The 27,493-nt window shown below is 42.1% G+C and overlaps 1 protein-coding gene across 2 annotated transcripts in view; it reads right to left on the bottom strand.

The window, feature by feature from the left end:
• SCRN1 (secernin 1) overlaps nt 1-27,493 on the bottom strand; it is a 74,094-nt gene that overhangs the window by 38,056 nt on the left and 8,545 nt on the right. For both annotated transcript variants that reach the window (XM_074984558.1, XM_074984559.1), the window contains exons 2-3: nt 13,633-13,792; nt 1,592-1,773 (exon numbers count right to left, since the gene is read on the bottom strand). In XM_074984558.1, coding sequence (XP_074840659.1) covers nt 1,592-1,773; nt 13,633-13,791 — 341 coding nt within the window. In that variant the 5' untranslated portion in view covers nt 13,792. The remainder of the gene's footprint in view (nt 1-1,591; nt 1,774-13,632; nt 13,793-27,493) is intronic.

The raw sequence follows: 27,493 nt of genomic DNA, 5'->3' as shown, positions 1-27,493 counted from the left end.
CATATATTTTCTCCCTTGCTCTTTCATAAGCTACGGAGCATACAGCAGGCTGTGACCAAAAGGTGGATGCTGCTTTTGCTTAGGTCTAAATGAGCCAGGAAGCTTCTGAACCTGTCTTTTAAACAGACAAATGCACATTCTAAAATCATTTGGTACTTGCTCAGCCTTTAGTTGAACTGATTCTTAATGCAGTTCGGACTGCCTGTGCATGGCTTAAGGAGCCAAGAGAGCAAAAGGGCACCAAAAAATCACTATTGGCATCTCCATGCCTCCAATGCTGATTTTCTGGTCTAGAGCTTTCTGAACAAATCAGAGCTCCTAAAGATGCACCTGTTCTGCACCTTTTCCCAATCATCCCATATTGATGTCAAGTGAAATGACACTTGTGATCCACCAATGTCTGCAACACCATGGAGAAATAACCCTTGAAGTTTATGTACTCTGTAGCAAGGTAGTCTGGTCCCAAAATAGGGATGTGAGTTCAATCTACTGCCCCATCAGAGTTAGGGAACCCCACTGCAGCAATGCTATCCACTATGTCCTGCACATTTCCCAGAGTCACTGTCCTTTGTAACAGAAGGGTACTGACTGCCTTGGCTACCTGGATCACAGCAGCGCCCCCTCTGTAGATCTGACCACTCTGAATTGATTGCCCATAGACCTGTAATTGTCTGGTGCTCCAAACTCCACAGAGCTATTGCCACCCGCTTCTGACCTGTCACAGCAGGTCTCATTTTGGTATTTCAGTGCTTCAGGGATGGGGAAGCAATTCTCAAAGTTCCATGAAAGTGGCCTTACACATGCAGAAGTTTTGAAGCCACTGCTAATTGCCCCATATCTGCAGAGCTTGGTTCCACCAGTCTGAGCTTGTTTCACAGCACTAGAACCTATGCTCCAATGTGTACAAAGCATCGAGTGCAGCCAGCACCTCCCCCTTCCTCCTCTTCCATGTTTCATACTCATGTATGCTCATGTCCTCAGAGTCTTCATCACTCTGAAGGCCGTTTAGGCTCTGCACATACTGCAGCACAATATGTGAGATGCTCAAGAAATACTTGCCACAAATATTTGAAGCTGGACGGGTTCCATGCTAGCCTTGCTATGACACGTTTGGATACGGAAAAAAGGCAGGAAAACACTTTTTGCCACTGCTTTCCAATGTGGGATTGAGGAGAGACGTGTACTATGGAAGGCTGGTGATATACCCAGAATCACCCACAGCACTTTTTTGTCCAGTCAGACACTAGGAGCTTAACCCACAATGCAAGGGGGCAGCAGAAACTGTACAATAGATACCCACAGTGCATTGCTGATGAAGTTGAAGCTGCCCACCCTAATGGGGACATGCTCCATTGACTTCATCTGCCAGGGTGGCCATGCAGCCTTGACTCTACAAAATCAGGTGCTATGAAACCTCTCAACAAATTCAACCTAGTTTCCTAATGCAAACAAACCCTCCAGTGTTAGTGTCAACTTCATTGTTATATTGTGCCATTATTTCTAACAACACAACACCCTGATCTAATACAGCCATCTTACAGCCTTTAGTGGCCAAACTGGTTAATTCATAATCTAGCCATTAGCAACTTACCTGACAAGATCCATTCCGAGCAGGGCTTCAGTTTCAGAACCTGGCTCTCTGGTGGTGATGGCTTCATTAGCGATGCAGACTCCATGTTCGTTGGCTCCCATTTCTGCTCCCCAAAGCCAGGCAGGTCTGCTTAGCACAATAGAATGTGTCTTCGGAACCTGATCAATGGCAACGTATGTGCACTGCATTGGGGTGGGGGGGGTGAAGAGAGAAAGGTGAATGAAACTGCAAGCTAGCCATTACCTTGTTCCACTGAAGTACATTAATTTTCTTATGTACTGAAGTCTAGTCAAGGAGACTTTATTAAATTATATTTACATACCCACATATTCTAAAATTTGTAGTGTTTCTATGCTTCATAAAAATGGGGTAGAGAGTGAGGAAAGAACTGTTACACTTATCACACAATCTGTAAGTCACTTGGGGGGAAAAAAAAAAAAAAACCACCCCACAACTATTCCTCGCCATATAGGAAGGGTGTAACATTTTTAAATGCTATATTGATAGTACCAGACCTCCAAAAGATTATACATATTGCCTGTGTCTACACTTGCCCCGTTCGAAGTTAATGAGGCAGTTCAGAAGATGCTAATGAGGTGCTGACATGCATATGCCTATTTGGTTTTAGGAAGAAAGGGCTTTCAAAGTCAATGTGACACCAATACTTAAAAAGGGCTCTAGAGGTGACCCTGACAGTTACAGAACAGTAAGTTTAACGTCAGTTCCGGGCAAACTAGCTGAAACAATAGTAAAGAATAAAATTGTCAGGCACGCAGAAGAACATAATTTGATGGGCAAAAGTCAACATGATTTCTGCAGAGGGAAGTCACATCTTATTAATCTGTTAGAGTTCTTTTAAGGGGTTAACACACACACAGACAGGGGGGATCCAGTGGATATAGTATACTTAGATTTCCAGAAAGCCTTTGACAAAGTACCTCATCAAAGGCTCTTATGTAAATTAAACTGTCATGGGATAAGAGAGAAGGTCCTTGCATGGATTGAGAACTGGTTAAAAGACAGGAAACAGAAGGTAGGCCTAAATGGTAAATTTTCCGAATGGGGAGGGGTAACTAGTGGTGTCCCCCAGGGGTCAGTGCTAGGACCAACCCTGTTCAATTTATTCATAAATGATCTGGAGAAGGGGGTGAGCAGTGAGGTGGCAAAGTTTGCAGATGACACTAAACTGTTCAAGATAGTCAAGACAAAGGCAGACTGTGAGGAACGTCAAAGAGATCTCATCAAACTGACTGACTGGGCAACAAAATGGCAAATGAAATTTAATGTGGATGAGTGTAAGGTAATGCACACTGGAAAAAATAACCCCATCTATACTTACAATATGATGGGGGCTAATTTAGCTATAACTAATCCGGAAAGAAATCTTGGAGTTATCATGGATTGTTCCTTGAAAACATCCACGCAGTGTGCAGAGGCTGTCAAAAAGGCAAATAGGATGTTAGGTATTATTAAAAAAATGGATAGAAAATAAGACAAGGAGTATCTTACTGCCCCTATATAAATCTATGGTACGCCCACATCTTGAATACTGTGTGCAGATGTGGTCTCCTCACCTTAAAAAAAAAAAGATATCCTTGCACTGGAAAAGGTTCAGAAAAGGGCAACTAAAATGATTAGGGGCTTGGAACAGGTCCCATATGAGGAGAGGCTAAAAAGATTGGGACTTTTCAGTTCAGAAAGAGGAGAATGAAGGGGGACATGATAGAGGTATATAAAATTATAATCGGTGTGGAGAGGGTGAATATTACTTGTGCCCATAATACAAGAACTAGAGGACAGCAAATGAAATTAATGGGTAGCAGGTTTAAAACTAATGAAAGAATGTTTTTCTTAACTCAGTGCATAGTTAACCTGTGGAACTCCTTGCCAGAGGAGACTGTGAAGGCTAGGACTATAACAGAATTTAAGAAAGAGCTAGATAAATTCATGGAGGTTAGGTCCATAAAAGGCTATTAGCCAAGGGTTAGGAATGGTGTCCCTGGCCCCTGATTGTCAGAGGCTGGAGACAGATGGCAGGAGACAAATCGCTTGATCATTATCTTTGGTTCACCCCCTCTGGGGCACCTGCCACCGGCCACTATCGGCAGACAGGCCACTGGGCTGGATGGATGTTTGGTCTGGCCATTCTTATGTTCTCCGTCTACATGGGCAGTGTGCGTTCCTAAAGGGGCACTTTCGAATCATGCGCAGATGCCTTTATGCTAATGAAGCTCTGCATACTCAGGTTAACAGCTCATTAGCATCTTCTGAACTGCCTCATTAACATGCCTCCTCCAAAAGAAGGGGGCAAGGGTAGAGACATTACAAATGACAAGCTGAGCTGGAGACAGAACTCAGAGCAGCAATAGTGCTATCATATCTATCACAGCTTCAGGGACACAGATCACATTTTGTAGGTAGTAATACTATTTATAAAGCTAGGATTCATATACTCATGTCTAATCCGGCCCTTCTCCTAGATACAACATTGCGTGCCTTATGAAACAGTCCATTACTGCAAGAAAACAGAATAATTTAAAGGACTTCCTGAGAAAATACCTGCTGTGTCCGTTTCAATGTGCTGGTTGTGTAAATGTGGGAGGAATAAAGACTGTAAGAGTTTCAGAACATAATGGTAACGGTCACAGAAAAGTAATGTCTAGACTGACTGACCTGAGTTAAGTTTTGCAGCGAAACATTTAAAAATTACAATCAGAATATCTATGGATATGTTTAGACAAGAAGAAAAAAGGCACTTTTTGAGAATAGTCTAGCTTCCCTTCACACCCACATGCTTAGTTTATTTTACTCTGCAGTCTGAACATCTCCCTAGCATTTAAAGACGGAAATGATTTTCCCAAATTGTAGGAGCAAAATCTGATTTATTATTAGGTTTATTGTTCGGTTATTTGCAGGTATAAGGTGAGGAGGGACATTTAATAAAAAAATTAATAGGAAATAAGTGAGAGAAAATGAAGTTGAAGAGATGTTTATATTTTAGTTTTGAATGCAATAGGTACCATGTTCACAATTTTTCAGGAATACTTTTCACAGTCTAAATGCCACTTCTGTGAAAAATCTTGTCTTCTGCACTCATGAGTCTGCCCTTATTGGTCAGCATTCCTATGTAACTGGGTATCTGAGCTGGGAGGTCATCCAGCTGGAGAGAGCTGACTGGTCATCAGCTACATGTGTTACAGCAACACCCACTCTGCCTCTTCCCCACCCCTTGGACAACCAGTCCTGCCCTGCCCCCATTTCTCCACTGGGCAGCAGGCAGCCGGCCCCATGGCAGCCGGTCCCCGCCAGGCAAGCCAGTTAACCAAATGTGCTGATTATCTGAGTGCAGGATAACTGGTCTTTTACTGCAGCTTGCTTAAAAAATAAAGATTAGACACCAGGCGGTAGTGTTAACTCTCTGCCTTTGAGCATTTATTTCTTTTTGTGCTGATTGGTCTACTATATGTTTTAAGATGGCCGGTAGATTCCCTCACCAAAAGCGTGACATTGCTAGTAGAGGTCCTAGGCATTCTCTACTCCCATGATCCAGGAAGGGCCTAGATCAGGCACATGCAGTGACCTGACCTGACCTGACCTGACTATTCCCAATACTTCCACAGCTACTACTTGTGCAAATGGATGGCAAAGCCACTGGAAATTAGGCATTGTGTTTCTGGTCCTGCTCTCACCTTGTTCTTTTTGGAGGCCTATGAATACAAGCAGATGATTTCCTCTGTAAAGTAAGAAATTCTTAAAGCAGGAGATGTTCTGTGTTGGGGTTATGTGGAGTCAGCCAGTTTCAGAAAACTACAGTCCCCAGAAGTACTGCAGGGCGTGACTCTGCAGCCTCTGACAAAGGAGAATGTCTCCGTTTGCTTCCCTTTTCACAAATGTATACATTAAACATTCCTGACAAAGAGTCTCTAGTTATATTCCTTCCATATTCCTGGGCCACATGTTCTCTCAGAACTATAACAACCTTAGGCATTAGAGGGGGGACCTTCAGTGTTAGAGTGGCAGTAGTTGTATGGAAGAGGGAGGTCATGGCATGGTTGTCAACATGAAGCTTTGTTTTTTGCCTTCAACCAACAAATGCAGATGCCTCATCATCTGTGGTATTCTCTTGTTCTTCCCTATGCTCAGGGAAAGAAAGACCTTGAATACTAAACATACCAAAATGAAGGTAGGGCTTCCACAGGTAAAACCTACTTCAGCCACAAAAGCTAATGACCTAATACCTTTGTTCAAGTGTTACAGGACTGCTTGTTATCTGTGAATCAGAAAAAACACTAATCCAAAAAATAACCTCCAATCACCCTCTTAAAAAAAAAATCTATCCAAAATGTACCTCCCAAGTACAACATTTTGATTCCAAAGCTATTTCAGGAACAAGCTGCAGAGATTAAGAGGCAGGGGTGAGAAAGAGACCAGGGTGGGTACAGAAACTGACGGAAGCAGGAAGACCTCAAGGCAGACTAGTACAACAGTTGGCCAGAACACAGAAGAAGGTGTTCTTAAAATGGACTGAATTAACTTTTCTTACCTCCTTCCCACTGATCAAGGGAACAAATCGGGCCTTCTTGCCTTGATGGCTTTGCTAAAAAGCCAAACACTTCATAAGAGGAGCAACACTACAGGAGAACCATAGTCTCAAACTTTTCCTCCTGACTGGGTGGCCTGTCTCCCAGGTCAGTGTTTCCTACTCTTCAAATATTTTTTTGCTTAAAGTCCCAGCTCCTGAACCATGTGCTTGCAAGAACCTCGGCTTCCACTTTTAAACAGAGCTAACAGAATTTATTATTCAATTATTGCAGATGGGCACTGAGCTATGGGGGTGGAGGGCTGCATTGTGATTTTTTTACTGTGGGTGGCTTTATTGTCACTACACGCATCATTCACAGAAAACGGGCATGTAAGCAACTACAATGGAGCTAAGACCTGACCTACACTATGAGCCTAGGTCAAAGTTAGCTGGGTTAAGTCAATTTGAAAACAAATGAGTCTCTACACCCACAATCTCCATCTGCTGACTTGATGGGCTTTCAGAGTTGACTTCGGTACTCTAACTTAACGAGAGGACTAGCTCTAAACTCAACCTTTAAGGGTTGAGCTTGGGGTAGTGCAGATACCGTGCTGTTCAATTCAATGTTCTTGAACTCTGGGAGGTGTCCCAGTGAGACCGCTCTGGCCAGCGCCATCCCTATCCATACGCAAAACATGCAGCTGCATAGGGCACCAAACAGCTGCAAATTTCACAGTGCAGCAGCGTGCTGCCTATGGGCTCCAGCAGCCCCCTCCTCCTCCTCCCCCCCACTCCTGCATGCTCAGTGCCAGAGATCCAACAGCCTCCAGCCCCCAACTACCCCCTCAGGCCTAACTGCTCAGTCCCACTCACTGAGAGGCATTCGTGGGAATGGAGGACTCATGAAGCAGGAGGCAGCTGCACGGTGAGCAGCTGGAGAGAAGCAGTGCTGTCCCCTTAAAAGGGCTGCTCCTCTCCAGAAGGCTACGTGACCACTGGATGATCCTCCAGCCCATGCCCCCTGTGCTCTTGCACCGCCAAGTCTCCTGGACTAGACACCACTGACTTAAATAGTGTCCAGACCAAGAGAGTTGGCAAGCCCTTCGCCATAGCTTCAGCCCTCTCCCCATGCAGAGCGGCTGCTTGTGGGGGTGAAGGGGAAGCATGGAGAGAAGAGCCAGTGCAGGGCAGCATACGGCACCAGCACCAGTCAGGATGGCCTTGGCTCTGGCCAGCACTTTCCACTCTGATGCACTCTCAGGTACAGAGGAAAAGTTCTGGGAACTTCTGAATTTCACTTCCTGTTTGCCGGCATGGTGAGCCCGGCGGCACACCTGACTATGAACGGCCAGGGACGCAAACGAGCTCCAGCATGGAGTGTGCAGGAGAGACTGGACCCGACTGCTATGCAGGCAGAAGAAATACTGATAACGATACAAAGACCACACAGGGTGTAGTGGGAAAAAGGATGCAGCAGGGACACTCACGTGTACCATTCAGTCACCTCTACCCACACACAAAGCACACAGCTGCATGGGTCACCAGATCGCTCCAAATTTCATGATGCCCTGTGCAGCTGCATATGGGCTCTGGAAGCCCCCGGCAGCTCTCCTGACACACTCGGCTGCGCCCAGCCCACACTCACCAGGCAGCGGCAAGCAGCATGAGCGTGGGCCAGAGGACTCAGGAGATGCCGGGGGGTGGGGGAGTGACTGCAGAGCCAGTGACAGCAGGGAAGCTGCAGTTTCCCCTTCAAAGCACCACTTCTCTCCAGCCAGCTGAGAAGCTGCCCTCTGTTCTTCCTGAGTCCTCTGGCCCACGCCCGCACTGCTGCCTGCACCCTCTGCCATAAGGCTGCACCAGAGCCACCCTCCCTGTCTTACTTCAGGGTTGCCAACTCTCCCAGGCTGGATGAGCTGGTGACCCCATGCTCCCCTCCTGTACTCTTGGGAGGCCGCTTATTGCCATTCCTGCTGTGCCTCAATTACCTGTGCAGTGAAAAGCGTCAGGGCTTTCTCACCCTAATCTCAGAGGCCACAAGAGCTAAAATACAAGTATGTCAAACTATTAAAGTTGGTGGCATAGGTTTCTACTGCCTGTACCGAGATACCAGTGATAGGCTAGGATCCCAGAACTAAGAACAGCAGCACTCTTGCAGAGAATGATGTTAGCTAGTACCAGTCAGGAAATATATAATGAAATGAGCTACGACATACAAGAAAACATAGGAGAATTTGCACGCAATTCCTTTCCACCACCACCCACGTTAAGAGGAATCAGACAGCCTGGAAATAAAGGCAGTTAGTCTGTTTCAGTTCTAGCACAAAGGAAAAAAAATTGACAGTGCAGATCTAAATATAGTACAAGGCTTTCCAATAAGATGGAGAACGAAGACAAGCACAAGAGATTCTCTTATATTAATGAAAAGGCGCTATTATGCTCTTCCTATTGTACTTGGCCAGCAAGAGTCCGATTCCTAGCACTGCAGTATTTCACAGGCATTATTCCACAGTGGCTAAGTCAGACTTTGGCCTTGGATGACAAAGACAGTGGTAATGGGATATTATTGGAAAAGAGTATTTTTTGAAGAAAGTCTATAGATTCTCAGATACTGGCAGAAGAGCTCATGCCCAATGCTGAGGTTCATGCAGCAATCAGTTACACCTCGAAGATTTTGCACATGCCCTACTTATACTCATCCCCTACTTATACTGTCCGTTGCCCTTCTGCTCAAAAAGACTAAGGATGACAGAATAGCAATTTAGTCAAAAGTGAACATGAGAGGTGCAAAGACCTGAACTATTTACTTGCAATTCATAGCAGAAATACACACATGCTTCTGTCAGGGAAACTGAGGGACTGAAAATAAGCTGTACATCAGTATAACAATTTTCAAATGGACAGAACACCACTCATTGCACTGAGGTACTGTCACCAGGGAGAACTCTCAACACATGCCATATGCCAGAACTGACTCAGCAATTATGTCTCTTGTTTCCACACATGAGGAATCTATTAGTTGCTTGGATATCAAGAGTAAATAAAACTTTCAATCGTGTATGAAATTTATTAGCATTAAAGACATCTTCAATCCAGACGAGACACACTGCATTTAAAAGCACCATTAAACACTAAAGAACATTATATCCCATTGCCACCACAAAGTGATTTGAGCACCATCCTTTGGGGAAGGGCTCTAAGCTGGACTGTAATGTTCCGTACAGGCTTCTGTACTGACTGGTATTTATAATCTGATTTTAAAAATCTCACTTGCAGATGTAATCCATGTATAAGTTCCCTTGAATCACTCAATTAAAAATTGAAATGTGTCAGGAGATTCACATAGTGGCATTAGTGTGATGCCAGCAGACTATTTTCAGTGTTAAAACTGAGAGGTCTCAAATACGTCAAACCAACTTCAAGAAATTAAAGCATCTAATTCCTTATGTTCTCTACCTATTAGTGACTACTCCATCTTCATTTAGAAATGAAAGCCATCATAGAGCATCAATTTATCTCTAGCAATGGGGCAGAGATTTCTTTATCATTGCCAGAGGAAGATAAAGCTCATTAACTTTTTCTGTCTGTTTGACTGGATTATTTCTTCATGAACCCGGATCCCACATTTTATATCAGAATAGCTTAATCAGACACAAAATGCTGCAAAAAGATAAGCAGACATACAGACAAATTTCCATTATACAAAGATCACAATCCCTTATTAAAATAAATCTTCTACCACTTCTTAGGGTTATTAACAATGTTACCCTGAGAAATACAGAAGAGAGTCTCTGAAAGGATAAATTCTGTGTGTGGTACAGTGTTTGTTTCTGGGTTAGTGTTTTTTAATCCTGTACAACTTTGGTGGGGAGACTTAATTCTCTGGTTCACCTTATTTTCCCCATTTATTTCTGTGCCCTTCTTCCCCCCAGAGGTTTTGGCACCTCTAACCAGGCAGTGAGATTTAAATCTAATTTTTATCAGTGAAAGGTGAATCATTCAGTGATTCTCAATCTCTTCTTGTCTTCCAGTAAAAGAAGCTATCATAAGAATGGCCATACTGGATCAGACCAATGGCCCATCTAGCCCAGCATCCTGTCTTCCAAAAGCAACCAGCGTCAGATCCTTCAGAAGGAATGGACAGAACAGGGTGATTATTGAATGATCCCATTGCCAGTCATGCAGTCCCAGCTTCTGGAAATGAAAGGTTTAGGAGCACTTAAAGCATCCCTGACCATATTAGCTAATAGCCATTGATGGTTCTACCCTTCATAATCATATTTTTGACCCAATTATACTTTGCCCTTTTACAATGAGCTCCACAGGTTGACTCTGCATTGTGTGAAATCTTAGTTTTAAGCCTGCTGCCTGTTTATTTCATTGGGTGACGCCCAGTTCTTGCATTACGTGAAGGAGTAAATAAGATTTTCTTATTTTCCATCTCTGCACCATTCGTGATTTCACAGACTATTGTACCTGCTCTTTGTCATCTCTTTTCTAAACTTAATGGTTCCAGTCCCTTCAAACAGGACCTGTTTCATACTGTTGGATGAAATGTTCCATTTTTCTTGCTCGTGTACTTTTTCCAATTCTAGTATCTTTTCTGAAAGGGGGCGATTAGAACTGCATAATGTGCTCAAGATATGGACACACTATAGATTCATACAGTGGCATGATGGTATTTTCTGTGTCATTAACCCTTTCCTAATGATTCTTAACATTAGCTCTTTTTTAACTGCCACTGCACTTTGAGCAAATATTTTTAGAGAGCTATCCAAGACGACTCAGATCTTTCTTGAGTGGTAGCAACTAATTGAGACCCCATCATTTCGTATGTATAGATGGGGGTATGTTTTCCAGTGTCCTTACTTTGTATTTATGAACATTGAATTTCATCTGCCACTTTACCCCATCACTCAGTTTTGTGAGATCCCTTTGTAATGCTTCATAGTCCGCTTTGGATTTAACTATGCTATGTAATTTAGTATCATCTACAAATTGTGCCATCTCAGACTTCACTCCCTTTTTCAGATCATTTATGTACGAGTTCCTAGAAGGAAAGCTCACATAAAGCCATGGTATAAGATGGTGAGAAACTATGTTCATTTACAAAAATAGATGCACAGAAGGAAGAGGATTACATTCCAACAAAGGACCAATTGTTGAGAAAAAATAAAACTGCAAATATTAAAGTTTAACACACCCCTTTACGACTGATAATCACTGAATTCTTTATCCTAATGGGTAAGCAAACAATATTGTAACAACATGAAAGAGAAAGAGATAAAATAAGCAACGGATACCACTGACAGCTCTAGAAAATGTTATGAAATCTACTGGTGCTTCCTGGGGCAACCCATCATGTTTTTATAAACTTTCTTTAATATTTTTTCATCAGTTACTGAATTGACAGCTCTATGAATTTGCTTAAGATGTGGGTTTAGGTTTCTGTGACTGATTTTTTTTTTTTTTAAGAATTAAACTGCTGAATTTACAAATTGTCTCTCCAAGTTTGAGTGCTTCTAGGAATACAGTTTGACAGTATGTAGGGAATTACAGTCCAATCCAATTAAGTCTGCACATTGCTTCTGTGTACAGGCTGAAAGTGTGCATTTGCTACCTGAAACTAGAGGGGTTCTTTACACTGTAACATATGCACAAGTTCTGTGTAACAGAAACCCAAGGCAAAGTAAATTATACTGTTTATATTGCAAAAGGTTAGAATACCTGAAATCACAGTGGAAAGGTGGTTCTTGCTCGTTTAATACTGAAACCTGGATTGCAAGTCAACAATATTATCAGAATATAGTAAGTAAGAATTTCATATGATCCAAAAACCCTGAAATTCCTCATTTGCTACTCAGATTTCCCCCCATTTCACAGCAAATGACTAAAAGAATATGGAATGCATTATCAAGTCATCTGGAAAATGCATTTGAAATGTCCAGCTTAAATCAGACAAAGGTATTTCAAGAGGCAATCTCTTTCCAATGAGAGCTTTTCCTAGACCAGGGGTCTGCAACCTCCGTCTCTTTAAGGCCTTCTTTGTGGCTCCTGAGGCTATAATTGCAAAGTGAAAAAAAAACCAAACCCTTCCTGATTATCTTGGTGAACATCTAAAAGCCAAAGAATGAACAACTCATATCTAAATAGCAAACGATATGTGATTTCAAAACATTGGATAATTCCCCCTTTAATAGGTGCAGTGCACTTTTGGGATATGCGTATGCATTGTTCTTGTACACTTTCCTGCAGTCCCACTCCCAAGCTTCCTCCCAGAGCCTGCACCCAAGCTCCCCTCATCGCTTGTACACTGAAACTCCCTTCCCAGAGCCTGCACCCTGCACCCCCACCCTACCCCAGCCCAAAGCCTGCACCCAGCACCTAAACTTCATACCAGGGGCCAACCCCCGCACTCCTCCTGCACCCAAACCCCCTCCCACAGCCTCCACCCTTTCCTTTAGCCCCACCCCAGCCCAGAGCCTGACCCAGCACACAAACTCCCCTCCCCCTGCCCCAACCCCAACCTTTCTCCCCTCCGCCCTTCCCTATCCAAATGCACATGAGCCTTAGGCAGATGGGGAGAGGCAACTTGGACCTCATCTGTGGGCACCAGCAAAAATTCCACCACTCTGCTGCCCCTACCACAGTGCCACTGTAGCACAATAAAATTTTAAAAATTAAGTTTGAAAATATTTTTGTGGCAGCCAATAATGAGTTATCCTGAAGCTTATCAAAGAAGACACAAAAAGAGCAAAAATGGGAAACATCCTATTAAGTTTTTATATGCCTTTATTTATATCTTACAGTGGAATAAGAATATTTGTTGTAAGATGCCATAATAGCAATTTAAGGCGGATGTGCAGTCCTTCTCTTGTAAGTTACAGTATAACATTCTACCAAGGCTTGTTTTCCATTTTTAACTTTCTAAAACTAAGCTTTACAACTTTGTTTTCTTTACTGTCCTTTAGGAAAAAGAACATTTCTGAAGACTCAAAGTTCAGTAATTTAATACACAGAATGTTTGCGGCTTGAGGTTAGTAGCACCTTTAAAGAAGACATGCATTTACTGGCACAGATAACATCAGCACTGACCAACTCATTCCTTTTGATGTTTGAAAGGATCTGTCAGTTGAAGTGAATAAATATTTGTTGCTAATCCCAGCTCATACAGAGAATTTCACCCTGACAGAAAAAATGAGTATTGGCAAGTAATACAGATTGTTGCACAAGCAGCTAAATTGTAAAGCCAGCCTGTCTGCTGCAGAAAATGGCAAAAACATTCCACTCAGCTTTAAACTGAAAGAACTTAGTTGCCATCTGGGGATTCTAATGAATGTTCTCACCACCCCTCCCCAACTCCTCAGGCTTGTTCCTGGTAGATTCACTCAACCATTCGAGACCTTATAAATTTGAGTTTAGGGAAGAGAAAATTCAAAATCTGACAGGAATACAAGGGGCATCTTTTGAAATGGCATTTGCTTTATACTGTAACTTTAAGCAACACAAAGCCCATTACCTCAACTTTGCTTCCTGGATCATGGGTGGCAGCAGCAAAGTAGACTATCTCCTGCACTTCTTCTCGAGGCCGTGCAGAATTTTTTCCAAATACAGCAAGTCCACCTTTAGTACGTGGTGGAAAAGCAACCAAACAATAACTGGGAGGAGCCACCGCCATCCTAAAAAAGGTAAAGGGAAAAGGGTAATGCAAGTCTGACTAGTATTTCAACAAGCTTTCAAAACAATCATGAAGTAGGTAGCTCGAGCTGGACAACAAATATTCCACTGCAGGCCCTTATACAGGAATTTCTGGGGAGAGGGGTGTGCTTTTTTTTTTTTTTTTAAAATGTGGACAATTTATTTTTAAATATAAAGGAGTTCAAAATGGTCATGCAATGAGTGCACCCGAGAGAGGTTAATAAAAAATTTGACTGGAAACCGTGACTGGTGAAATGATTTTGTTACAACTTATCAAAAATGTATACAGTAATAAAGCTTTTATAGAAATTACCTTCTGGGATCTAGCTGTAATATCACAAGGGAAAACACAATATTCCAAAATATACATCCCCCTCCCTTTCCTGTTGCTAGTAGCCAATGGGAATGCTGGGAAATGTAGCCCCTTCCCTGCTCCAGAGCCAGCTCTCTAGGCAAGGAACTGGCCAAAGAACTACAGCTCCCAGGGTGCCTTTGGTTTCCCACACGCCCTACAGGCTCCCCCTGCACAGGGCAGCAGGGATGAAGGGAGAGAAACTGGACATGGGTGAAAGTGCATTCGCACCCTTTGCACACATGCACACACACACCCTGCATATGGGTCCTGCATTGTCATATTTGTCTCATTCTCTTGTTATATCTGTTAAATGCAATTAGTGAAAGTGAAACAGATCAGTGCAGTTTAGTCTTATTTGTGGCACAAGATGACTGTGCCTTGATAAGAAGACCACTTAGATGCTAATGAAGGAAAACACTGAACAACTTTGATGCAAAGTAACATTTGATCTAGATACAGTCTGCTGACTCAGAAATGAGCACTGCACCAGAGCAGAGATTCAAAAGAATGTTAATCTAGTGAAGTCTTCTTCCTCTAATGGAGTTTTTGAAAAAGAATAGGTGATCTCTCAAATGGTACAATGGTATAACTGGAACCAAGAAAAAAATATACACAAAGCACGAGTGGTAGCAAAGGCTTCTTGTCAGTTTAACTACCTATGCAGTTAGAAGAGTTATAATAGTAACTGCTAAGCAACTGAACTTGGTTTTCTTCTATGGTTCGGCTGCAGATACTTAAACCTCAGGTAACTGACTGCCAGTTTGTAATGGCTAATCTGGAAGCTCCTCAAATGCGTTTACCAGGATACAAATGTTTGAAGTATCTGAATTGCCAGATGAAATTTAACCATCTAACTTGAGGCAAAATGTATGTTAATATATCAGAGAACCCCCAAATTAATATAAACTAGGTCTGACCCTTCTCTCTCTGCAAGAGTCACTTAAACAGTAACATATTTAATCTAAACCAGAAGGTACCCCACAGCCATTGTTTAAGATAGTTAAGATTCTCTCAAATACGTGCCACTCTGTTACAAAGCTGCCTGTTGTCATTGACTTAGTTAATAGCTGAATACTGTACATCATGCACTCCACGCAATTCAGGAATTGAACTAAACATTTTTAAAACTTACAGAGCTGATCCAGATTTTTTACATAATGATTTTTAATTAAAATCTTTTTTTTTTTTTTTGGACAAAACTATTTATCAAATTCAACCCAGATTCTAAAAACTACCTGATTTAGAGAACTTTCAAATCTCTCTCCAGGACAACAGTCACATTTTGTCATTAATAGGTTAGAGTCACACAGACAAGATGAGGTATTGGCACATTATGTTGCTGACAGGCCTCTCTCACATACTATCCCTGGCTTATGGCTCTAGAGAAAGCGATTTCCGTTTTCAGGGCAGCCAACCCTTTTTTTCTTTTAAAGTCGGGACCACGTGGCAATTGTTTACGTGGTCCAGGGGACGAACACAAAATAACCCCCAACTCACCCCCAAGCTTAACCCCTCACAGTCCCAAACCCAGGATTAACTTACATCACACAGGACCTCCACGTGCAGCCGCCCCTCACTGCACCTTTGCCAAACCACCATCTCCTCCCCAATGTGGTTGCACAGCTCTCCCCACCTCTGCTACTCCCCTCCCCCATGTACAGTGCATGTGGCTCCCTGCCCTGCCCTGCTGAAATAATGGGAGTCAACTTAATTGGTTTAATGGCCAGATCCTTCCTGCCAGCCACTAACACAAATACATTGAGTTCTACTCTTTCAGTAGAATCAGGGTAGGGAGCCAGAGGAGGAGTGAGTGGCGACAGCATCCGGAGCCGCAAATGGCTCCTTAAAGAACCACATGTGGCTCGGAGCTGCCCAGCTGGCTTTCACAATGGTGCCGCTGCCAGAGGGCCAATATAAAGGCTCCACAGGCCAGATTCTGGCCCCTGGGCCACGTGTTGGCCTCCCCCACCCATATTAGACAATATTAGTAATGGACATGGTATTTACTTGGCTCGCTCTCAAGGAAGCTATTCTCCATGTTAGACATTGTAATAGACGTGCTGTCGCTTGGCTCACCTGAATAGCATGCAACATTAAAAAAAGCAGCTATTTTACACTCTTCCAAATGCTGAAGCCCCCTCTGGCATAAGCATTTTTCTCTACTAGTTTTTTCGTATAGCAAGGACAAACTTTACTCATTTAGTTGACATTTAGTGTACGATTTCAGCCAGCCTCAGACTGAGCTCTGTAGAGTTCTGATTTTATTCAATTCAACCAGGTGCTTATTCCCCTTTGAAATATATCCACAATATAAGTTACAGGAAATAAGTATTATTCACTTCGTAATCACAGCTAGCTTCACTGAAAACCATCTTCCAGTGTGCCAACTACACAAAAGTTTTGACTAAGAAAAAAAAAACAAGAAGTCCTTTAGCACCTTAAAGACTAACAAATTTATTTATTAGGTAATGAACTTTCATGGGTAAGACCCATTTCTTCAGATTTGGAGCAGATAAGAATCCAGGGTTTATATACTGGGGGGAGAACAAGAAAAAATGTGTGGGGGGGGTCACTTGTCATTAATAGGACCTGTGGGTGAAGTAAGTTAAAGTAGTTAAGTGGCATGGGGTCCATTTCCACAAATAGTGAAGGTGGGGAAATTGTCCTTGTAATGCATAAGATAATTGGGATATCAAGGCCCAGGATAAATGGGTCAAACTTGCAGATGAATTCCAATTCAGATGTCTCCCTCTGTAATCTTGTGGTAAAATCCTTTCGTAGAAGGACGGCTACTTTCAAATCCTTTACTGAATGTCCAGCAAGGCTACAGTGCCCCTCCTCCCATAGGTTTATGCACATTCCAGTTCCTGATGTCAGGTTTATGTTCATTCATCCTTTAGTGCAGAGACTGTCCAGTTTGTCCAATGTACATGGCCCAGTGGCACTGCTGGCACCTGATGGCATATATCCCATTAGTGCATGTGCAGATGCATGAGCCTCTGAGGGTGTGGCTGATGTGGTTAGGTCTAGTGATGGCGTCTCTAGTATCGATATGTGAACAGAGCTGCCAACAGGGCTTGTTGCAGGGACAGGGTCCTGGGTCAGTGTTTCTGTGGTATGGTGTGGCTGTTGGCAAGTACTTTCTTGAGGTCTGTAGGAGAGAACGGGCCTGTCAGCCAAGGCCTGTGAGAGTGAGGGATCATGTTCCAGTATAACTTGTAGTCGGTCAGTGATGCACAGTTTTGAGTGCTAGTGTTTGGATCGAGACCCCTACATACCTCATTTGTTGACCATGTATCCTGCCACTTGTTTAAAAGTTTCAGTCTCTAATCATGTTCCAGCATGTCCATTACCATGTGTACCCTGGGGAATAGCTTTCTCCAGGGCAGACACTTTGTGTGACAGGACAGTAAAGCCAGATTCTCTTGTACTCTTGTATTCTTTTAAACTACCTTACGCTCTTCCCCATTGTTGGGAGTTCTGTTTGCCCCAGTGCAGATGTGTGAAGTAAACAGCAGAGAAACATTGCAACATAAAATAAAGCCCTTCACTTGACATACTGCCAATCTGATTGGCAAAACTGATAAATATTTTCTTTCTATTTTTCTTCTACAAATACACTTAAGAGCCCATCACTTAACTCGTGTTGTATGCGTGCATGTATGGATGGGAGCACATACAGTGTGTTGAACAGACGTCACGCCTAGAATTTTACATGCCCCCTTGACTCTGTGATTTCTGCCCCCCTTTCAATTTGTTCAAAATGCTGGTGCTAAATTCCAACATTTTTGCAAGGCTGGCTGATCATGTAATGACCTCCTGTGAATGCCTCCAATGAAGTATTATATGCAATCACATTTCAGCTTCTCACAACCTGCAAAGTTCTAAAAAAATTGTTCATCTCTAGTTAAGTTCAGTGATAACACTCCCCCACGTCTCCCATCCATGCTCTCAGCCCTGCATGGGCTGTGGGTAATAGAGGCAAGGGAAGGTACTGCCTTCCCCAAAAGACTTGGGTGCCTTCCCAAGTCCAGCCTTCACCCACTGCCCATGTAGCCCCCTCAGTTTATCAGATTCTCAAAGTCACCTCCATGTCTTCTTCCATGCCACCCCATACGCATATCATGGTGACAAGCATCAGAGAGGTAGCTGTGTTAGTCTGTAGCTTCGAGAACAACAAGTAGTCTTGTGGCACCTTATAGACTAACAGATATTTTGGAGCATAAGCTTTCGTGGGCTTATGAAGCAGGTCTTTGCCCACAAAAACTTATGCTCCAAAATATCTGTTAGTCTATAAGGTGCCACAAGACTTTTTGTTGTTCTCTATGCATATCATGTTCTCCCTGAGCTCATCTTCACAGTATCGTCTCTGTGCACATTTCAGACTTTGAGACCCACTTCTGACATATTGTCTGTCCTGAACTAAGTGGCTCGTACATACGGTTATCTAGTTTTCCTCTCTCCCCAGCCTGTATTTGTCATTCTTAGATTGTCCTCTGAGAAGGGATTGCTGAAGTCTTTGGAAAGACTGGCACACAATATGCACTACTGTAAATACACTCAGAAGAAGAATACTTCTTGCTATACTGGCACAAATGCACAGGTATATTATGTGTTACTTCAATATTTAGTAGCCCACAAGCCCATAATCTCACACATACACTCTTCATATATGAACTGTACGGTGCCCCAGTGTGGCTATTGCTAGTTAACCCAAAAATGCCATAAATATGCTAACAAATTTGCAGTACTTGATCACTAGCACTGTTCTAACATACTTCTCAGAAACTCAGTGCTTAGCTGTAGCAATTCTTGGAAATTAGTATAGGCAGATGTCATAGCAGCCAATTTTTATTTATTTATTAAATACAGGTAATTGCTGGCTTTCAATATTGTGCAATTAAGGTCATTAAGAGTTAAACAGTGGTATCTACTGTCTAGTTTAAGGATAAAAGTTCTTATCCTCGGGTAGTGTGAATTATTCAGAACAACAGACCCACACATGGAAAATAAGATGTGGACCTGGTCCTGTGTCAACAGGTTTTTAATTCCCCACATTCTTTGTGTGAACAGATAATTAGTACTAGGTAGGTGATTTGTGGAAAACTGATAATACAGTGGTTTGATGTACATCAGAACAGACACTATGAAAGTCAAAAAACAATCCAATTCTGCAATGATACCTGACATTACAAATCACAGGTAATGAATGAATATTTGATTTGATTGATCTCACTCATCAAGCATAGTTTGATAAAAAATAATCACCAAGGGGACTTAGCTTTTTATGGTTTATATTCATTTAGCTGTCTTCTGGTTACCATGGCAGTCTACTTAATGTATACATGTACAATATGAAGAAACTTTGATTTATCATGTTCCTCTGTTTTCCAATATAATCGCTCATCATGATAAATTTCATTTCAAAATAGCAAAACTGAACAACTTTGACAAAGTTAGCATTAAGAGTTAATTTCTGTTGCAGAAAGAAGCCTTATAACAAAGTCTTAGAGCCCCTACACAATACCTTGAATGTCCCCCTGTGAAAACACCAGTTATGACCTACATTGGAGTTGTAGAAGCCACAAGTCTGAACAGGATCAAGTTTTCCAATCAGCCCGTGCTATATTTCTAACCTAAAAAATTGTCAAGGCAGCTATGGACTACAGAGATTTTAAGTCTTAAAGCTGAAATCTGTACATCTATCAGAGTCTACAACGTTTGGTGTATGTAGCTATTTGAAGTGTCTTAATTTCCATGATATCAGTGATTTACCAATTTTAAGTTATATTAAAAAGGATCTTGAGTTCCCATTAGATTCTTCCATGCTATTTATCTAAACAGGATTAAGTTCATCAGGTGATATGTGGGGAACACAACTGCCATTATTATTCATTGAGTCTGTCTGTGCAGGGGAGCATAGTGTCACAGCTGATAGTATCTGTGCATGACTCAGCTTTTAGTATCATGGATGTGTCAATGCAGCCCTGCCAATAAGTCAGTGCATGTGAACGCTGTCTGTCGGCACCTTAGCTGAAAAAATTATTCTAACACTCCCCTCCTCCACCATGAACAGCTTTTGCTTTTTCAGCCGCAGTGTTCCTGCAAACAAAGCAGCATTCACAATTGCACTTGCCACAGCAAAACTTTCGTCGCTTGAGGACAGAGAGTTTAAGCACCCAGAAATGACAAAAGTTTTGTCTATCAATTAAAAGTACAGACCTAGCCTAAGTGATGCACCTACTGTTGCTGGTTTTGGAGTTTATGACTGGTGCTTTCACAGCAGTGCAGATGTATAGGATAGACTGAAAGATACTATCATGTCTGTGATAGGTTCCATAATTTTGAAGTATCTTTCATTTTTTAAAAGCCAAAGACATGTAAATATCCTTCATGTATTTCCCATATTAAGTGTCAATGTTTCTTTAATTGAAATAGGAGGGTGGAAGGAGAGGAAAGATTAATGCAGGAGAGGGGATGCCTCCACATTTTTTTCCCGAAATGGACAACTATATTTGATATTGGGACAGCAGTAAAGACTCTAAAAAATGGAACAAGACTCCTAAAAAATGGAATAAGACCTATGAGTGTTAAGAGGGAGAGATTTTAAGGCCATAACATATCATTAGACCATCTAATCTTAGCTCCTGTACATTACAGGCAATAATTTCACCTATCTACCCCTGTAACTTGACTAAAATACACTTATCAGAAAGGAATGAAGTCTTGACATGAAAACATCAAGCTAGGGAGAATCTCCTCCCTTTGGCAGTTTGTTCCAATAATTATCCCCTCAATGTCAAAGATTTTGGGCACTATTTCTACTCTGAATTTGTCCAACTTCAGCTTCCAGATGGTTGGTCCTGTTATGCCTTTCCCTACGAGATCAACAAGCCCTCCAGTACCGCGTATTTTCTCCCTGTGAAGATAGTTACAAACTGTAATCAAAGAACCTCAATCTTTTTGATAAGATAAATAGATTGAGTTCTCTAATTCTTTTTCATCCCTAGGATAATTTTTGTGGATCTTTTCTGCAACCCCACCAATTTTTCAACAACCTTTGTAAAAACTAGGCACTAGAAATGAGGCAGCAGCTCGATATTGGTCTCCCCAGTGTCATATACAGAGGTAAAAACCACCTGCTTCACTCCCACTCACTACATCCCACTCAACAAATCATGGACGTCTAGGGCTCACATCCTCAAGACCAGCCCCTTGTGCTGAGACAAGACTTATCCTTAACCTCCAATGAGCCTATGCCAATATTTAATTATCCTTATTGTTAGAAAGCTTTTCTTAAGAGCTAACCTAGACAGCTGTTGCTGTATTAAGCCAATTACTTCTCCTACCTTCTAGTGGTCAGGGAGAACAATTGATTACTTTCTCTTTGTAACAAATTTCATACTTAAACTTGCATAACATATATGAAGACTTCTCAGGTCCCCCATTAATTTTCTGTTCTCATGACCGAACATGTCCAGTGTTTTGTTTTAACCCTTTCCTCATAGGTCAAGTTTTCTAAATCTTTTCTCATTTTTGTTACTCTCCTCTGGACTCTTCAATTTGTCCACATTTTTCTTAGGAATTGGACACAGTACTGCATCTGAGGGCTCAAAAGTGCTGAGCAGACTGGGACAAGTACCACCAGTGTCTTAGGGTATGTCTACACTTGCACTTGAGCCACAAAAATTTTGTCATTGACAGGTGCTTAACTCCTTTACCGCCCTCCCCCTCCCCCACCCAATGAACAACAGAGTTTGAAGCAGCAAGATTCAAGTGTGAACACTGCTTTGGTGGCAGAAATGGCTCTGCTGTCCACAAAGGGAAACCCCTGCATTAGGGGGTAAATATTTTGTTGACAAAAATGCCAAAGAGCATTCAAACAAGCTGACTTTTAGCAACAAGGGCATGTCAACACAGCCTTGTCGCTAAAAGCCGTACAAGCATACGCTTACACGACACTCCTGTTATCACACCCTAGAATGCTGGCCTTTGTTGCAGCTTCATCACATGGTTGACTCATTTAATCTGTCTTCCAATATGACCCCTCCCAGATCCTTGTCAACGGTACTGTCTACTTAATAGTTATTCCCCATTTTTATAGTTGTACATTTGATTCTTCCTTCCTAAGCACAGTGCTTTACACTTGTCTTTATTGAATTACATCTTGTTAATTTCAGAGCAGTTTGCCAATCAAGATTGTTTTGAATTCTAAACAGTGCTCCCAATGGTTAGAAACCTTCCCAGCTACTGTCATCCTCTAACTTTATGAGCATGCTCTCCATTCCATTTTCCAGATCATTAACAAAAATACTGAATGCTATAATGCCAGACCCAAGACAGGCCCCCACTAAATGTTTCCCCTCAGTCTGACTGTAAACCATTGCTCTTTGAGTCTTCCAATCTTCCAATCGGGGGTGGGATACTTTCTAACAGTTCCAAGATTGTTTCTACTTTTGAGTGCATCTCTATGGTCCTGCAGATTTTGCATCTAAGGATCTGTCTACGCTAGACACAGAAGTCAACTGCAGATATGCAATTTTAGCTACAACAATTGCGTAGCTAAAAATCAATGTATTTGCGGTCGACTTCCATGTCTGTCTGCGTGGCAGAAGGGCGACAGGAGCATTTCTCCCTTTGACCTTCCTTATGCCTCGCCTCTTGAGTTTGACCCCCCAAAAGTGTCATTTTGCAAGTGCACAAAATGAAACCCCAGAAAACCAACACTGAGTGCGTCAATCTTCCATGGTAGCAGAGCGGTAGCTTAACTTAAGTAAGTACTTTCTAACCTATCCTTAAATGTTCCAGGATTTCATTAGCTCTATCTTCCACAGCTTTATACAGTAAACTCTTTCCTATCCAGCATTCTATTATCCAGAACTCTCAAATAAACAACATTTTAACCATAAGTAAACGTTAGTTACATTCTTCCAAAAGTACAGCATGGTGAAAGTAAATACAAATTAATACAACAAATACAGTATAAGTTTAAAGTGTACAATACTACTGTTGTTAGTAAATAAAGTACTTTGCATGCATTTGTTTGTTTCTTAATATCTAATCTTGTTTTTCTTTAGTGTTATGCATTTCTAGGTATACCTCTCTATTATCCAGAATATTTGAATATCCAGCAACCTCCCAGTCCCAGGGCTGCTGGATATGGAAGAGTTTACTGCACTAGGAGGAAATCACTTTAAAATAGTTTCAGGATTGCTACTGAACTTTTAGCAAAAATAAGTTTTTTGAAACCACTGAATTCACTATCTAGACATCTGAGGTCTCACCAAAATGGACATATATGGCATGGGAGAAACTGAACGGTTTTATGAAATGATACGCATGAAAATCTTCCCCTATGGGAAGTAACTGAATATTGTAAATGGAAAATCTTCCCCATGGGAAGATTTCCAATTACAATTTTCAATTACATCCTTTCTAAAGGCCTAGTTTTAGTTGCAAAAAATAAAGATTTTTTTTTTTTGGCCATCTCCACCCCTCCCTCCCTCAAAACCTGTCGCCATGCAAACCCAGCATGGAGAACTTTATTCCCAAATGCAATGTTAAGGAAAAATCTGTTATTAAATTCAGTAACACTTTCACGTGAGCCATTTGTTTAAATGACTACCCGGTGCACATTTTTCTCTGACCTAAGGTGTTAGTAATGGCTCTCACTGGATTTTATGGTCATCTAGTTATAAGTGTGTTGTTATTTAAATCACTGATATAAACATGTAAGGTGGGCCAAACAAAGCTGCTACAGCTTTGTTTATTGTCCCACATGACAGAGGAAGGATTTTTCAGCACAACAGACACTCTTAAAACTATTTTGAGACAATTCCTATTGGGTATCAGTAATTTTAAATTAAGATGACAATCTGTTCCTCAAAGCTTTCAGAAGAAGGAACAGAAACAAGGTGCTAGATCAAAGAAAGAGATATGAGATGGGGAAAGAGGAGGTTAGGGGGTTAGTTGTTGAAGGAAACCCTTTTAAAGTAGAGATTTACTTTGTGCTAGAGCTTCTACAGAAATGAGGCGATGTGGGTCAGTGTTTTCAGAGGAGGTAGTCTACACCTAATTCCAGTAGTCTTCAAAAACTTTTCCATAGCGTGAACTCATGTCCTAGGCCAACAATGCACTTACACAGAGAAAAGCAACTACAGCAGGAGAAAAGATATCTAGGGGTTGGGGCTCTAGTCCAGTAAGTGGGAGGCCTATGTTCAACTTCCCTGTTCTGCCACAGGCTTCCTGTATGGCCTTGGGCAAGTCACTTGTTCTGAATGTAAATTTTGCTGGAATAGCTGTATGTGTTTGAAGTGTGGGGAGAAAAAGAATAAATCACGGCCCGTACCAAACATGTCAGCAAAAGCCCAAGTAGCATCGATACAATTAGACCAGCAAACAGCTACAGCTTACTTCATTTGAGAACTGGAAACTCCTGCTGGTATAAACTGTATCTCCTCGTGATGGCTTACCAGAATAGTTGTCTGGCAAATCCCTCCCAGTGTAGCCATGGCCACTATCTCTGTGTCTCTATTCTGTCATCTGTAAAATGAAAATAATACTTCTCTACCACACAGATCTGCTTTAGAAACAATGAGAAACTGGTACTTGTTTAATGGAAGACAAAAAATAATAGATGGCTCACATAGTGGATTCTGACTCTCAGCTGCTTCTACACTCTCATTCTCCCATCAGAGGTGGCATGGTAACGAGACAATTCAAAGCAGGCCAATAAGACACTAACATGCATATTCAGTGCCTCATTAGCAAAATGGCAGCCATGCAAATTTCAAAGTGCAGACTTTGAATTGCAGATTGACAGTGCAGATGGGGGCAGCTTCAAAATAAGTGCCCCACTTCAACATTCCCATTCCCTTACTCCAATCTAGTTTTGTGATAGTAAGGGAATGTTGACGTGGGGCACTTATTTTGAAGCTGCCCCCATCTGCACTATCAATCTCCAATTCGAAGTCTGCGCTTCGAAATCTGTGTGCATGTTATTACGCTAATGAGGCACTGAATATGCACATTAGCACCTCATTAACCTGCTTCAAATTGCCTCATTACAATGCCACCTCTGATGGGAGAGTGAGAGCGTAGAAGCAGCCTAAGACATCCAGAAATTTAACTGGGATGAGTTGCAGCCAGTTTAGGAACTACTGTAGTGTCTCAACATTCACGAGAGTTCTGGGTTCAGAACCCTTGTGAATGTTGATTTTTGCAAATGGGGGCGGGGGACCCCGGAGCCCTGGGGAAGCTGCGGCAGCTGTCAGCGCTCCCTGCCCCCAAGCCCCTGGGAAGTGAGGGCACTCACAAAATAACTGAATTCACAAATGAGGCACTCACGAATGGCAAGACCCTACTACATAAGCTACGTTAGCTATGTTTTCCATAATGCTTGCACATGCAGTCTTGATACAGTGCCCCTCAAAAAAGTTAACCATGAATACTGAGAATATGATTTCCAAACTCTCTCAACCTGGTCAAAGTCAGTTTTGTCCAGCTTGAGGCCACAGGAGCTGGAAGTAGGTGGGGGTAGGCAGAGGAAGATGCTGCAGCACCCCCTAACTTGAAGTGGTTTCCATTCTACACATATTGCTTCCCTGCAAAGATTACTTGCATGACAAACTTCAGATCTCAAAGATGAACCATTCTGACTACACAAAAACAAACAAAATTCAAATGGATAAAATGTATTTTCAACCTCTCCAGTTTCAAATATCTCTTAATAGTTTTTCAGTCAAACTATTTTAAAGAAGTCATCGTGTAGATACCAAGCAAAGGCATTTCCATAACAAGTTTCACAAAGTTATATTCATGTTAGTTCCTCAATTTTATTTGGAAATATATATACTTTGGCTAAACAGGAAGACATTACAATCTGCCTTCTATGTCTGGAACAGTAAGATTGCACAGGAGGGGTTTTTGGTTTTTTTTTTATTTTTATTTTTTTGCCGACAACTGGCTCTTTGTCTTCAGACTGCAACAGCAGTGGTTTTATAGTGAAAACGCAGCATTTCCGTAACTAGGAAACAGTCTACAGAAAACCTGGATGAGCATGGGCAAGCTGGATCAAAAAAAAAAAAAAAAAAAAAAGGTCTGTCTTGAAGTTTAGTGTTTACTGAACTGAATTAAGTCTTTGCACTGTTTTAATAATCTGTCCTCATAAAGTGCACTGTAGCCTTATCTCAGAGAAACCAAAATGCTTCTCCATTATTGTAACATATTAAAATATCTTTAGATTTAACAGGAAAAGTCAGGTTGGATACGATTTTGGGTTATAAATGACTTTTGATATACAAACATCTGTTTGGGAGTAGATTTAATTAATATTGGAACAGTGGAAATTCAAAATTCTTAATCTCCACACAAGCTATGCCTGTCTATAGATCTATTTTTAAGGAGGGTAACAGTGCACTGCTGTGCTACAAGGAAATATTAAAAGCAGCTAATGGTTCTGCACCAACTGTTTTCTCCATTCTGTGAATTAAAAGTATTAGAGTTTGGTTGGATAATTTCTTTACTAAATATTCACTTAAATAAATGTGACAGTACCTCAAGGTGTTACCCACAAACCCGAACATAAAAGTCCAAATTGGTCTCTACATCTCTTACAGCTACAGTCTCTTCCCAGAAATCCTCGAACAGCTCTCAAAGTAACAACAGAACAATCAGTCAGGTGTAGTTTCAAATAATTTCCCTTAACACCGGCTCAAAGGAGGTATCTGAGGGCACAGTGCTCTCCCTGGCTTGGACTCCCCTTCCCAAGGAAAAGACGGGGAGAGCAGCAGCTGCTGAGGCTGGGTGTCCCACCTGCTAGAGATGGCCAGGCTGCTTCCCAGCTCGCCTCCGGCAGCCCTAGGCTTCTGCTGCAGGAGCAGCGAGGGCGGTGGTGGCCTCTCCAGGTACCAGCTCGGCTGAGGCTCACGTGAGTAGCTTCGTCACCACCAGCCGGGACCCCTGCCACGGACAGCCATGTGCCACTAATCTCTCAAGTCAGGCTCAGGACCAGGTGGGGAGGAGGGGCTCGGTGGTGGCAGCTGCAGTCCCTGAAGCAGGATCTGCAGCAGCTAACAGAGAAACAGCTGAGATATGTCTAGACACACAGGGCAGCGTGCTAGGGAGGTGCCTAGGCCAGGCTCTGGCCCAAACAGGTCTGTTGGGGACACAAATGACAGGAGTCTAGTGTTCACCTAGTTCTACTCCCCCTCTCCCTGAGAGCCTCTTGGCCCACTTGCCAGTCACAGGGCATGAAAATTAGCCCAGCCACATTTGGGGCGACTAACCCAAGAGCCATCCACACACAGAATGAGGCGAGAGTTTCTTA

Source organism: Carettochelys insculpta, chromosome 2, assembly GCF_033958435.1.
Source record: "Carettochelys insculpta isolate YL-2023 chromosome 2, ASM3395843v1, whole genome shotgun sequence".
Classification (NCBI taxonomy): domain Eukaryota; kingdom Metazoa; phylum Chordata; order Testudines; family Carettochelyidae; genus Carettochelys; species Carettochelys insculpta.
This window is presented reverse-complemented; position numbering and strand designations above follow the sequence as displayed.